The sequence below is a fragment of the Heterodontus francisci genome, chromosome 5 (assembly GCF_036365525.1).
Source record: "Heterodontus francisci isolate sHetFra1 chromosome 5, sHetFra1.hap1, whole genome shotgun sequence".
Classification (NCBI taxonomy): domain Eukaryota; kingdom Metazoa; phylum Chordata; class Chondrichthyes; order Heterodontiformes; family Heterodontidae; genus Heterodontus; species Heterodontus francisci.
Window position 1 is genome coordinate 66,491,769 of NC_090375.1, and position 15,144 is coordinate 66,506,912.

General features: G+C 42.2%; 1 protein-coding gene across 2 annotated transcripts in view; it reads right to left on the minus strand.

Moving 5' to 3' along the window:
- Positions 1 to 15,144, minus strand: part of si:dkey-22o22.2 (neural-cadherin) — a 295,092-nt gene that overhangs the window by 35,312 nt on the left and 244,636 nt on the right. For both annotated transcript variants that reach the window (XM_068031572.1, XM_068031571.1), the window contains exons 26-28: positions 11,959 to 12,082; positions 10,643 to 10,823; positions 3,701 to 3,867 (exon numbers count right to left, since the gene is read on the minus strand). In XM_068031572.1, the coding sequence (XP_067887673.1) occupies positions 3,701 to 3,867; positions 10,643 to 10,823; positions 11,959 to 12,082 (472 nt within the window). The remainder of the gene's footprint in view (positions 1 to 3,700; positions 3,868 to 10,642; positions 10,824 to 11,958; positions 12,083 to 15,144) is intronic.

The window sequence follows — 15,144 nt, forward strand, 5'->3', positions numbered from 1 at the left end:
CGGAAGCAAAACAAAGCAGTAAAGAAAAAAAATTGATAACTTTAAATAGTGACCTAAAAGCATTTTAGAAAACAATAAATGTAAAGTTAAAGGAGAAGAAAAATCCAGAGGATTATCTTCATTAGCAAGTACGTCCCTCATGCTTATTTTAAAAGAAGAAAAGTTTGCCTCCTACCCAATAGGAAACAGCTTTGATTTCATGAATCATTATCCCTACGATGGTGACATAGGAACATGAGGAGGCCATTCAGCTCCTCAAGCCAGTTCCACCATTCAATTAGATCATGACTAAGCTGTACCTTAACGCCATTTACCCACCTTTTGCTCCAAATCTCCTGATATTCTTACCTGACAAAAATCTACTAATCTTCCTCATTTCACTCCTAAATGGCCTAGCTCTAATTTATAAATATTTTTGTGATTGTTCTGGATTACCACACCAGTGGTAATATTTTCACTGTATCCAATCTATAAAAACTCTTCATCACTTTTAAGACCTCATTTAGGTCACCCGTCAACCCAGTAAACACAAGTTAATTCAAGACAAGTTGTCATTTGGTAGTGCAGAACTTGAGAATTGCTGAAAATAGAGACATATTGTCAAAGCTTTTAGTCTTGCACTCGTCAGGACAATACCCAAGAATAACCCAATGTAAGGGAAAACAACAAATTATGCTGCATGAGAAGAGACTGCTGATTGGTTGGCAAGTGAACTCTGATTGATAGAGGTGTTGCCATGGATAATGCACCAGTTTACGGTGACTGACAGTTAACTGCCAAGCTTTGTTTGAAATTTAAACCAGACAGCTTGACTTTGATTGGTCAAGGCATTGCCCTGAGGAATGAACCAGCTGTCACTTATTTTGTTCAGCTGAAACAGGCACAATGTGTGTCCATGTTGTTATGACCAACCACTCCAGTCAAAGCCCCCAATCAAAATATACGATTCTGATTGTGATGGCTCCGACGCACTGTTAATTCAATCCCGTCGCTCCACAGATCGGCTAACATATCATTTAAAACTTTCCAAATTAAAGAAAGACCCAGCCAAATTGTACCATCTATTGACCCCCCTGAATGAAGCTAATCAAACCAGGTATCTTAAAAATTTAGTTGTTCCAATTAAAGAGTTAATTAGTTGATTTAAACACTATGAAGATATAAACAACATTTAAAATAGAAAAAATTAGAGTCCTTGCAAATTTACAGTCCAATGTTGCTTGAAGTCCTCACAGCCATCCGATGTGAAATAAAAGGTTCTTCCACGGTACAACAATCCGTAGTCTAACCTTAGCAGTCGGTGATGCTTTCCTTCTCCAGCGAATTTCAACAATTAACGAATTGCAAACACTTTCAATAGAATCAATCTGACTTTAGAGTTTTTGAGGGATAAAAGATTGTCACAGTCTAACTCCCCTTTCTTCATTTTAAATTACCAGAGATCTCTGTTTTGGCTTGACTTTTTCTTAGAATTTTGAGCAATAATAATTAAACAGACTAAAATCCTATTCCCTCAGTTTAAATGGTTGAGAGCTCTTTTTCAGGTGCCAACACTAGCTGTGTCTGTATGTCTCTGTGTCTGTGTTCTGTTAGAATAAACTGCCTTCAACTAAAAGCCAGTTCAAAATTGAATTGTAACAAATGTATCGCATGAGACTCACTCCCAGTGGCTATATCTATGGTAACGAGAATGCACCCTGTGAATCGCAGTCTCCAAATGGTAATGAAAATGCACCTTCCTATAACTTCTAAGGCTTGCCGGCTCTTAAAGCAATACTGATCCTCTGCAAACCTTAAAGGCAAACCGCATTTTCCTGGAAAAAAAACTACAGGACCATGACAAAGTTCTTTCTGTCTTCAAAGAACAGGACCCTATGAGTTAATATATGTAGCTTCCAGTACATGCAAATGCACCACACTGCAAGGCCTACTGACAATCTTAAATTGGTTCTGAGCACACTGCGGATTATTTAACGAATGTTGTCCAATCGTGGAACATATCTAATGTTGGACACTGTGTTTTGAGTTTTGTAAGCATGGGCTGGTTGGGTACGGCCTGTACCTTGCTTGTTGCGAACAGCGGAAGGGATGTGTTGTTTGATAAAACAACTATTAAGTACCCAAACAGCCCGTGCTTGCAAAACTCAGAACACAGTGTCCAACATTAAATGTGATTCCGCAATTGGACAACATTTGCTAAATAACCTGCAGTGTGCTAAGAATTACGCTCACAACCAATTTGTCAGTAGGGCTCGCTCTGTGGTGCATTTGCGCGTACTGGAAGCTACATATATTAATACACCAAAGTGATTCTTGACAACCCAGCCGGCGGGGACTTCATCCGACTGCGCCAACCTACGCAGATGCGCAAACGGGCTCCTGCTCCTTGCGCGTGCGCTGCGTTCCACATTGTCAGGACCGGTTGGCACATGCGTGGATGACGTCATCCCCCCCCACTGTCCCCATCTCCCCCGCCACCCCTCCCCCGGCCCGCTCTCTCTCTCCGGCCATTGTGTGCTGCCATGTGTTTACGTTGCCTTTGTGTGATTATTTGAGCAGCACCATCTTTAGTCCTGGCAGCTGCCTGAACGTTGCTGACTGTGATGTTTTAGTTGAACAGGCTGCATTTACGCATGTGCCAGTGCAGAGCCACCTAGTGGCTGTGTTGTCAGCAAACGTAGCCTTAATACACAGGGTCCTGTTCTTTGCAGACAGAAAGAACATGTATGCACATTGTGCCTGTTTCAGCTGCACAAAATAAGTGACAACCATTCACTGGTTCATTCCTCAGGGCAATGTCTTGACCAATCAAAGGCAAGCTGCCTGGTTTAAATTTCAAACAAAGCTTGGCAGTTAACTGTCAGTCACTGTAAACTGGTGCATTGTCCATGGCAATGCCTCTACCAATCAGAGATCACTTGTCAACCAATTAGCACTCTCATCTCATGCAGTTTAATTTGTTGTTTTCCCTTACATTGGTTATTCGTGCATATTGTCCCGATGAGTGCAAGACTAAAAGCTTCCACAACATGTAACTATTTTCAGCAATTCACAAACCAAACTATTTTCATAATTTAAATCTTTAAAGCCTGCTATCATTCTAGAGAATCTGCGCCATAGCCCCTCCAATATATATCTCCTATGGTTTGGTGCTCAAAACTGAACACAGTACCCCAGATGGGGTCTTAATCGAGACTTTATAACTGAAGCATCACTTCCACACCTTTGTATTTCAGTCCCCTTGAGATAAAGGCCAACATTGTCCTTCTTAATTACTTTTTGTATCCATGCATTAGCTTTCAGTTATTTATGTATCTGGATACCCAAATCCTTTTGCTCATTCACAGCCCCTAGCCTCCCACCACTTAAAAGGTGTTCAGATTTGTTTTTCTTGGATCCAACATGGATGATCTTACACTTTCCCAAATTAAATGCCATCCATTATTTTTGGTCTCCGTTTACAGTCTCCGAAGAACAACGTGACAGAATGGCCCACATACATCCTTTTGTGGATGTATTAACTCACATGGTTACTTGGGAATTATGACATGCTAACATGACAATAATCTCACTGAGGGCTTTTAGATGCATTACAATCTCTGATAGTTTTGGAGTTAATTTCTGGGATAAGCTATGGCCAGTATATACTTTATTCATGGACTTAGTACTTTAGTTTTGAACAAATGTTCTTGGTTGCCACCTCCAGTATAATGTATTCGGTGGTGTCCTTGGATGTTAGGCTGAAGAGAGAACAGTTGGGATTCCGTGTACGAAACATCAATTGCACTTGTGTTCTGCGAGTGCTAAGAGCTCCTTTCTGCTGGTATTGAATCAGACTGTCCTTTTCAAAGGACCATTCAGGCAGAACTACAGGCAAAACAAAAGATGAACAGCCATTCAAAACACCATAAATAAGTACAGCATAAAGAATAAATCTCTATCTATTAAATAACACTTGTATTTTTACATTTATTTTTAAGTTAAAAGCTGATGCTTCTCTGATGGCTTCATGGGAAAAGGTATTGCCCGATGTAGCACTCAGTTATACAAAGCAAGAAATCACCAGGATGGTTCCTGGTCTATGCAGAGTTAATTGATCTCTGCTTCAGCAGCAGTAAGGTTAAGACAATTGGCTTCAATTGGAGTACGGATATCAAAATCAGCCAGTGGTCCTTGCTGGAAAATGCGCATATGTGGACATGAGCACAGGAAATGTATTGACTGTGATCCCTTCATGGTCCAAGAACCTGCCAACACTAGCTGTCCAAGCTCACACATGACGTATGACCTCTTGAGTGAGGTAACAGAGGACTGCTGGAACTTGATAACAGTGTCCTAGTCCGTGCCATTGGGAGATCAGGGAGGGAGAGAAATTCAGATAAAGGAAACACATTTTTACATTTACTCTACCATCACCTTTTCTCCTCCAGCACCTTACATCCTTTCATCAGCTTAAATGGCGGTCAGCTGATTGGAGTACAGATCAGAGAACTGGGGGCAGTGGCCACTGTGCTCAATTTGCAGTGCTCCCAATTTTCCAATCATTACAATTTAATGCAGCCTTTGCAGTTCTGAAATTAGAAGAAATAAGAGAGTGATCCAGAAATGGCTTAGCACCAGGGTTCCTTCCCTTTCGACGGGAAAGCACCTGGCCTCCACTTGGCATCTGTTAACAGTCGTGCAATGAGATAGAAAATGCAAAGCTGCAGGTAAATCACTGGCATTAATCCACATACAACCACTCTGGCACCACATAGAACCACTAGCTAGCAAGGCCATATTGATTTATGTGTTGGAATATGCTGTGGCCAAACTTCCTCTTTAGTTAAGGCTTTGGGTAGGAAGTAACAGATTGAACAGGAAGCCATTCTTTGAGCTCTCTAACACCACTTCCAGCAATGATGTCAGGCATTCAATGTATCCACCCAAGTATGCGCAGGTGTATTGTAATTACATGCAAATCACAGGAATACATTACACAATAGATTTCCTGTCATACGCACCTGTCTGCCATGTGGTTTGAGTATCCAGGGTTGCTATGGTTGGCAGGGGGCAATTTAAAAATGGAAGAGCCACCAGAGATTTGAAAAAAATGCTTAAATTTTTTAAATTATTATATCTTTTGCTGGTGCCGTGGGCCATACTATTGTCATTTCCCACAACCACACTCCCCATCACCATCCCCTCCCTACCACCTCCCAAGATGATCCAGTTTCACTGAAAACGGTACCAAATTTATAGTAAATATTGCTGAGCGAGGGAACATTACATTCTGCTGGAGTTATACTGTCATTGCGGCTAACAGGAAATTCTGCCCCGTTATTCATTTCTCAATACTTTTTTTTGTTCCCATTATCCTTTCCTGTTCTACAAGTGGTTCTGCTATGAAAACCTGTTATTCCATGCTTTTCCACACAATAGCACAGTTGCCACTAAAAGTAGCAGGACAAGAACTGTTGTTTATTCTTGCTTGCTACAAAGCAGGTGCTATAACCTCTCCCAGCTTGATACAACAAACACAGATAGAAGCTATACTTGGCCTCAATCTTCCTCTGCTCTCCTGCCTGAAATCAGACAGGAAAGCGGTGGATACGAGACAAAACCAGCCAGCCTAATGCCATATTCCTGCCCCAACTTCAATTTCCTTTGCTGCTCCTGGTAGGTTGGCTTTTGGCTGTCTCTTTCCTGCTTGCAGTATGAAAGTGCCAGTGTGGAGGCAGTTCCTTGCAAACTGCCATTGGTTCTACAAACACTAGGGACTGTGAGGAGAAAGGTGACAGAAAAAGGTACCGGGGTAATGGCAGTAAGCCTCCAAGGCACTGCACGGAAAAAAAGAAAGACTTGCATTTATATAACGCCTTTCATCATCTCAGACGTCTCAAAGCATTTTGCAGCCAATGAAGTATTTTTGAAGTGTAGTTGCTGTTGTAATGTAAGAAATTCAGCAACCAATTTGCACTCAGCAAGCTCCCACAAACAGCAATGCGATAATGACTAGATAATCTGTTTCTGTTATACAAAGATAAAAAACAAAGATAATTACAGCACAGGAACAGGCCCTTCGGCCCTCCAAGCCTGCGCCGATCCAGATCCTCTCTCTAAACATGTCGCCTATTTTCTAAGGTTCTGTATCTCTTTTCTTCCTGCCCATTCATGTATCTGTCTAGATACATCTTAAAAGACTCCATCGTGCCCGCGTCTACCACCTCTGCTGGCAACGCGTTCCAGGTGCCCACCACCCTCTGCGTAAAGAACTTTCCACGCATATCCCCCCTAAACATTTCCCCTTTCACTTTGAACTCGTGTCCTCTAGTAATTGAAACCCCCACTCTGGGAAAAAGCCTCTTGCTGTCCACCCTGTCTATACCTCTCATGATTTTGTACACCTCAATCAGGTCCCCCCTCAACCTCCGTCTTTCTAATGAAAATAATCCTAATCTACTCAACCTCTCTTCATAGCTAGCGCCCTCCATACCAGGCAACATCCTGGTGAACCTCCTCTGCACCCTCTCCAAAGCATCCACATCCTTTTGATAATGTGGCGACCAGAACTGTACGCAGTATTCCAAATGTGGCCGAACCAAAGTTATGATGTTGACTGAGGGATAAATATTGGCCAGGCCACCAGGGATAATTGCCCTGGAGGGAACGAACCACTAAATCTATTTAGGCCTTGATCTCAGCCAAAACCTAAAATAATTTCCTGCGTTTTTATCAGAGATCCTCCACCCCTTTAAGTCCCTGGCTGCCTCTACAGGTGCCGTAGTGGTGGAGTCACAAGAATGTTCTAGATTGGTAGCAGCGCGCTCCCTTTTGATGCTGGGGAATCCAGCTGGGAGCCCACGCTGCACATGAGCCTGACCCAGAAGAACGGGTCAGAATTACAATGGGGTCAGGTGGCAGGCAGAAGTGCCTGCCTGCTACTACCCTGCCAGGAAGGGATGAATTGACCCTCTCACTTCTTCCACCTATCAGTAAGCAATGCCACAGAAGATGTAAGTGGAGTGCCAGAGAAGCGCTGCAGATACAGAGTACCCAGCGCCATTGAAAAGGTAGCCAGTAGAAAATAAACTGCTTCCTGAATAGCTCCCCGCTTACAATAGGGCAACCCTACCTTTCTCCCCATTGGTTGTATGAATTCAGTGGCTAAAGGAGAGGGTAGTTGCACCCAAGAGTAGCTATATTGACTAAAACATGGCAGTGCCTCATAGACGTCCAGCATTGTCTGCTCATGTCCAATATTCAGATCCTTTACTCATGTGATGCACATCATACAGTCTGCATTGGGAGCATAGCCTCAGTGGATCCAATCTTTACTGGGACAGACCTGCTAAGCAAGTTTGGGGGGGCGGGGGAGGAGTAGGGGGCATTGGCGATCATGTCCAATCATGGGGACTGTGGTCCAATCACGCAGGGATGGGTCCGATTTCTGGGGGGGGGGGCGCGTCAGTGACATCGTGGGAAGTGGGGATCCAATCACACAGGGGCTGGGAAGGGGAGTCTGATCATAGGGAGGGAAGCAGGTTAGCTTGGGTCTGGGAGAAAGCACTCATAGTCCTTCTGGTCCACAAGCAGTGCTGATAAGGCACTTACCTCTTCCATGCAGCCTTGCCTCCCTTTAACCGCCAGGTTAAATTTAAAATAGAGATAAAATGTGAGGTGCACAGACTTATTGTATTATTTAAATGAATGACCCACTTCATGGGAGATGGTTGGTTGCTGGGCTCACCACCACCCCGCACCCCGTCCCGTCTCCATTAAAAGTGGAAGTGGGCAGGTTTGAGGCGGGTTGGGCTTGGGTTTGAGATTGTTTCAAATTTTTATATCCCACCCGACACAAACCTTCCCATTTTGGGGGGTTAAAACTACCCTCAATGAGCCAAAGCTCCAACACCTTGTGCTGTACAGCAGTAAGTTGTGCATCTGTGCAACTATTATGCACCAAAGAAGTTCCTGAATTTGTGGCTTGGCCATTCGAGCAAGTGCTGAGAGAATGCCAGGCACTTCCCTGAAGGGAGAGTGAAAATCAGCATCATCAGCTGCTCTTCTAGCAGGCATCTAAAGGTAGAGACTGGGAACAGGTCATGCAGGACACTGTGAATGGTCCTGGAAGACCTAAAGTGTAGGTATGGGAAGAAATGATAGAATAACACACAGATCCACACAAAAATTTAACTACTGGTACAAAAATTATAAACTAGCACACATAGCTATAATAGTAATATTATGATGGGCTTATTTGGTGGGCGGTGCCTGGCGCATATGGTAGCACATGGGGTGTGCGCAGGACTGAAGTGAGTGACGCACATGCAGCCTCTAATGGTTGGTAGTGGCAGCGGTGGCAGGGTGGGGGTGGGTGCTGGTGAAGATCTAAAACAGCAGAAGGTAACGGGAACCCAACAATAAAGTTACCTTGGCTGGAGTGGGATGTGAGATTCTGTGTGGGATGGGATGAGATTGATGGGAAGGATGGGGATGGCATGTGAAGGATGGAATGGCATGGGGTGAGGATGACATGGGAGGGGTGGATGAGATCATGGAATCGGTTGAGTGTGGCAAACTTCTTTAAAGCTATACTTTGTGCTAAAAATGAAGATTCACTAGATTTGAATTCATCAGCATTGATTCTACAGACAAAGAAGATGATAACAGTCTATACCCTTCAGGGTTTCTACACAGTCTAACTCCAATGGCGCGCCACCGCACAAACTTAGACTCAAGGAAGGAGAAGTTATAATGTTGCTACAAAACTTGAATGCTAAACAAATACTTTGTCAAGGAATAAGATTGGCAGTTAGGAAGCTGTTTTCTTTGATGATACAGGCTGAAGTTATAACAGGCAGATTTCAAGGAAATGGAATGTTTATTCCTTGACTAATATTGAGCCCATCAGATGTAAACATGCCTTTTCAACTTAGGAGAAAACAGTTCCTATTTAGACCTTTCATATTCAAGGCTATAAACAAGTCACAAAGCCAGACTCTTGACAACATTTTATTTATATCCCTAGGCCTATTTTTACACATAGGCAGCTTTATGCAGCTTTTTCCAGAGTGAAAAGGTTTGATTCTGTTAAAGTCTTTGGTGAAAGAATACCTAGAAATCCTGTATTTGAAGAAGTACTATTGCAATAAAGATACTAATATGACCGCAAATGTTTTGAGGGGTTCTCTGATGTTACAAAAACTGCATGATGGTATTTGGATTTTCAACACAGTTGAACATCTCAGGCGTTTGATAAGGTTCCCCATGGCAGGCTGATGGAGAAAGTGAAGGCGCTTGGGGTCCAAGGTGTACTAGCTAGATGGATAAAAAAACTGGCTGGGCAACAGGAGACAGAGAGTAGTAGTGGAAGGGAGTTTCTCAAAATGGAGACGTGTGATCAGTGGTGTTCCACAGGGATCCGTGCTGGGACCACTGTTGTTTGTGATATACATTAATGATTTGGAGGAAAGTATAGGTGGACTGATTAGCAAGTTTGCAGACGACGCTAAGATTGGTGGAGTAGCAGATAGTGAAGGGGACTGTCAGAGAATACAGCAGAATATAGATAGATTAGAGAGTTGGGCAGAGAAATGGCAGATGGAGTTCAATCAGGGCAAATGCGAGGTGATGCATTTTGGAAGATCCAATTCAAGAGTGAACTATACAGTAAATGGAAAAGTCCTGGGGAAAATTGATGTCCAGAGAGATTTGGGTGTTCAGGTCCACTGTTCCCTGAAGGTGGCAACGCAGGTAAATAGAGTGGTCAAGAAGGCATACGGCATGCTTTCCTTCATCAGACGGGGCATTGAGTACAAGAGTTGGCAGGTCATGTTACAGTTGTATAGGACTTTGGTTCGGCCACATTTGGAATACTGCGTACAGTTCTGGTCGCCACATTATCAAAAGGATGTGGATGCTTTGGAGAGGGTGCAGAGGAGGTTCACCAGGATGTTGCCTGGTATGGAGGGCGCTAGCTATGAAGAGAGGTTGAGTAGATTAGGATTATTTTCATTAGAAAGACGGAGGTTGAGGGGGGACCTGATTGAGGTGTACAAAATCATGAGAGGTATAGACAGGGTGGACAGCAAGAGGCTTTTTCCCAGAGTGGGGGTTTCAATTACTAGAGGACACGAGTTCAAAGTGAAAGGGGAAATATTTAGGGGGGATATGCGTGGAAAGTTCTTTACGCAGAGGGTGGTGGGCACCTGGAACGCGTTGCCAGCGGAGGTGGTAGACGCGGGCACGATGGAGTCTTTTAAGATGTATCTAGACAGATACATGAATGGGCAGGAAGAAAAGAGATACAGAACCTTAGAAAATAGGCGACATGTTTAGAGAGAGGATCTGGATCGGCGCAGGCTTGGAGGGCCGAAGGGCCTGTTCCTGTGCTGTAATTATCTTTGTTCTTTATGTCAAGGCATAGTGCCATTATCCAGCTTTGTGCATAGTGTTTTAATATACAGTGCACTGGTAAAGCAACATTATTGGAGAAGCACTTTGCTTTCTTACTCTCACTCCAAAAATCCACACCCAGCTTGGAAATTGGGCTATTGGTTTCAGAAGAAATTACTGAAGCAAAGGAAACAGGTATTAGGAAAATACCTAAAGAACAAAGGGATAGCACAATTAATTGTGCTGTTCCCACAGCTGTCATTACCTTTGTCGCACTTGTATCCGGTATAGCCTGGTTTGCAGTCACAGCTGAAAGAACCCCATTCTCCTAAACACTTCCCATGAATGCCACAAGAGAATGTTCCGGCGCTGTGGCAGACTCCATCAGTCACTGCGCAGCCTGGGGCACTGTTTAGGAACTCTGCAGGATTTCCCAGGTCATACACCTATTGCCAGAGAGAAATTGCCAGTTTAGGATTTTCTCATGATGCTTGAATGTTATTGTAGCAGCATATAAATGGGAAGCTTATCAGATTAAAATAGTTACTATCTAGGGTATAAATTAAATCATCTAATCTTAAATAACTGTAATTGACACTTATAATAAGCATGAATGAATAATGATGAGGTTTGAATATTTCATATCAATCAAATAGAATTTCTAAAATATTAACAAGGATGGCATTTATTTTCATTTTTTCTAACTTATATTTTCCTCCCTTGTCCCTCTTTCAATCTCTCCATCCAGTCTGAGGGCAAGGATAAGACCTGTTGCCAAGTCTCCGCCATTTCTACCCCAGAACTGCCTGTGTGAGAGTGAATGAAAATAGCATCTTCTAATTAAAAAGAAAATAACTTCAAGTACAATAGCACGAGTTGAAGTGTGATCAAATGCAGAAGACTGCTAATTCCAGCGGTTTTCTTTGATGATACAGGCTGAAATTATAACAGGCAGATTTCAAGGAAATGGAATGTTATTCCTCGAATAATATTGAGCCCGTCAGATGCCTTTTCAACTCAGGAGAAAACAGTTACTATTTTGGGTATAATGACACAGCTGACTGATTCAGGATCACCTCTGTCACTCCAGCTGATATGAAGGGGGCTAGGAACAACTGGGTTAAATGTGCATTAGAGAAATTTTGAAAAATAGGGACTAACTGGCAGTAAGTTAGCACACTCACTTTTCAGTTCTGAAGCTTAAGCTCATAGCAAGTTTATGCTGATGGGACAAAGAACTCATTTATTTATTGGCTGATTTGAGTTTGTTACTGAAGTTAGTATGACCAATCAGTAATCCAATGCCTGGTGAGTATGAAATCACAGTGAAAAAACTGCCTACAATTCAGTAACAAATAAACAATCTTACTCAGGCTGCTAGTGTGAGAAGTGGACAAGGTTACAGTGGTGTAATGGGAAGATAAGCAGCAATGAAGGTATATTAATGCTAATTTGCTATAAATACAAATAAAGCACAAACTATGTTAGGTCCGAAGTGAAGTGGAAAGTCTCAATCCACAGCCAATGTTGCCCCAGTAAGTTACTAGATAGCAGCATCCATTCACAACAGAGAGTGCTTACCTTACTATCAACAATTAGATTCCTTATACAGCCCATGAATCCTGTGAAACTCAGTTGATCATTGTGAAATGGCAGTGACTCCTTGATTCCACCCAACTGAAGGGGTTGGTAAACATTCAGAAACCTGACAGAGAAGAAAAAGCAGCTCGGGATATTTTCTCGGCAAATCTGAACAACACAGTACAAAAACTGAAAGAATAAAACAAACCAGGTCAGAAAGTCCTTCTGATGGCTACACGAGTTGGCTTTGAAAAAAATTGATGCCACATTCTAGGGTATGATTCACTTAGCAGTTCAAGCATAGCTTTTTGTTTGAATCAAAGGACTTTCAGCAATGGGCTCTGTGAAAGGAATTATGCGGTGATCAATTAAATGCTGCATCAAATCTTAGCTGATCAACCAAACTGCAAGTCGACAACTGCCTTGGCCTGAGCAGTTCATGCAAACATAGAAACATAGAAAATAGGAGTAGGAGTAGACTATTCGGCCCTTTGGGCCTGCTTTGCCATTCAAAAAAGATCATAGCTGATTGTTTAATTCAGTACCCTGTTCCCACTTTCTTCCCATATCCCTTGATCCCCTTGGCATTAAGAAATATATCTATCTACTTCTTGAATATATTTAATGACTTGGCCTCCACTGCCTTCTGCGGTAGAGAATTCCAGAAGTTCACCACCCTCTGAGTGAAAAAATTTCTCCTCATCTCGGTTCTAAATGGCATACTCCGTATCCTGAGACTGTGACCCCTGGTTCTGTACTCCCCAGCCATCGGGAACATCCTCCCTGTATCTAGCCTGATTAGTCAACTGAACTGGTTGTGCATTCAGACTAGACCAGATGCTAGTTTTGATGTGTTGGAGTTAAGTACTACAATGAAACACCTGAAAGTTGAGAAGGTTTAAAGGACAAATAAAACATTAAAAAAATTAAATCTGGAGAAATGCATACTTAGGTTCCCAGCCTTAGGTGATCCAAAGAATATGAAACTAATTGTTTTTAGTGATGCTTCACATACCTGATGGGTATTCAAGTGCAGCTGATTTCATAATAACATTTCTAATGGGAAATATTGTCCTTTAGCTTGGTTGTTAAAAATACTTTAGCTGTGGAGGCAGTGGATATGGGGTTCTATTTATCAAATATTTTCAATGGGATTCTATACAAGAGGCATACTAAAGTTAGGATACCCATTGAATGTTCTGTAGATAATTGTTCCTTGTGCAATAATATACACTCTACAAAGCATGAGTGAGAAAAGGTTACAGATTGACCTTGATGGCTTGAAACAAACACTGGAGAGAAAGGAAATCTCAAATTAAATGGGTAGATGCAAGTCATCAATTATCTGTTTTACAAAATTAAATGCTTGTACAAAGAAATTGTTAGGGGCGTCTCGCAATATAACGTTTTGTACAGAATATGGAATTTATTGTGATTTGTTTTGAAATGTTATTTGTGCATGTGTCATGCAGGCCCCTACCTGCCAAGAATGAGGCATATTAATTTTGTCATATGACCATTGATTTTAAACTGTTACTGGACTGAAGAAAGGGCTTGTTAAAAAAAATCACCGGACACTTGGCTGGAAAAACATTTTGCATACTAACAGACAGTGCTTGGAGGGAAAAAGGGACTATTCCCTGATCCAATTTAACCCACAATGGACTTTGAGCACTAGGTATTGTGTGTAAAAAGAGACATTCCAGGGTTGGCTAAGACAAGAGAATCCACAAACAGACATTGTCAGACCAGCTGGTCACATGACTAATCTGCTTGGCAACCTGGATTTTTTCTGAATTGTACAAAGAGTTTGAACTGTGAAAGACCGTTTGCTCCTGGAGTGAGAAGACCTCTCCTGTCTGCTCCCATCTCTTTCTCACAAGCCTCTGGACCCACTGGGTTATAGTCATAGAGTTATACAGTGCAGAAAAAGGCCCTTCAGCCCATTGTGTCCGTGCTGGCCATCAAGCACCTATCTATTCTAATCCCATTTTCCAGCACTTGGCCCGTAGCCCTGTATGCTATGGCGTTTCAAGTGCTCATCTAAACACATCCATTCAGGACACATGAACTTGAAGAGACTTACCTTGAACAAGGTTTAAGAAGAATACTGGGCCCCAACGAAAAGCAAGGCCCACCTACAATCAAGGGCTTTACAGTGAGCTCAAAGGACAGTAACCAAAACCATCTTTTCCACTTTATTTCTTCTGCTCTTTTCTGTCTCTGTCTGTCGCGTGTATGCATGCTAGCGTGGGCGCATCGTATATTTATAGGCATTAACTGAATTTGAGTTTAAGTTTAATAAAGTTCAACCTTTTTTCTTTAAACCTAAGAAAACCTGGCTAGTTTCTTTGCCTTATAACTGGAAAGCGGTGAATAAGGATTCACTAAGGGGGAACTAAATAAATGGTGTGTTTAAAATTAAACCCTGTTACGGTAAGACCAGGTGAAGGCTGAGAGGGAGCTCTAAACCCATTTCTCACCTGGTCGTAACACATGTTAAACTTTAAGTTTTACTTAAAGCGAAAGAAGGGAATCTGTTAATTGTATATCAATTGTGTTTAATTATATGCAGGTGGAGGATGTTAATTTGGGTCTTGAGCACATATAAGGAGACACTGAAACTGAGTGGAAGTTTTGAGTAAGGAGCTACATGTATGTAAGCTTTTACTCTGCAAAATAAATGTAAGACTGAATAAGGATTAACTCCAGTTTCATCATTCAATAACATGCTTTCTAGAATATAACATCGATGACTCTCTCGCTGATGTTGCATAAATCCCAGGTTGCAGTTTTGGAAGGTGCCCGCAGCATACAAATTGAGAGCAGTACTGACTTTGACAATCACGAACAGAGCTGTTCTATTACTTGATCAAGACATTGTGCAGATGATGACTTAGGTCATTCATGGCTTCCTTATTGAAACAAAGTCACTGAGGACAGACCACCTCACTCAGGTCCCCATAAGATTGGTTGTGTCTGGTTACTAGTTGTGAGGGGATAACAGTGAGTTTGGCTCATACCTCCTTTGATACTGCCTCAATTTCCTTTGCTCCCTTCTGTTTTCTATTTCCTTTTTCTCCATTAGGATACCTTTATAAATCACTGCTTAGGGCTGAAATGAAGTATTGTGTCCAACTTTGGGCACCACACTTCAAGAAGAATGTCAAGGCCTTGGAGAGGGTG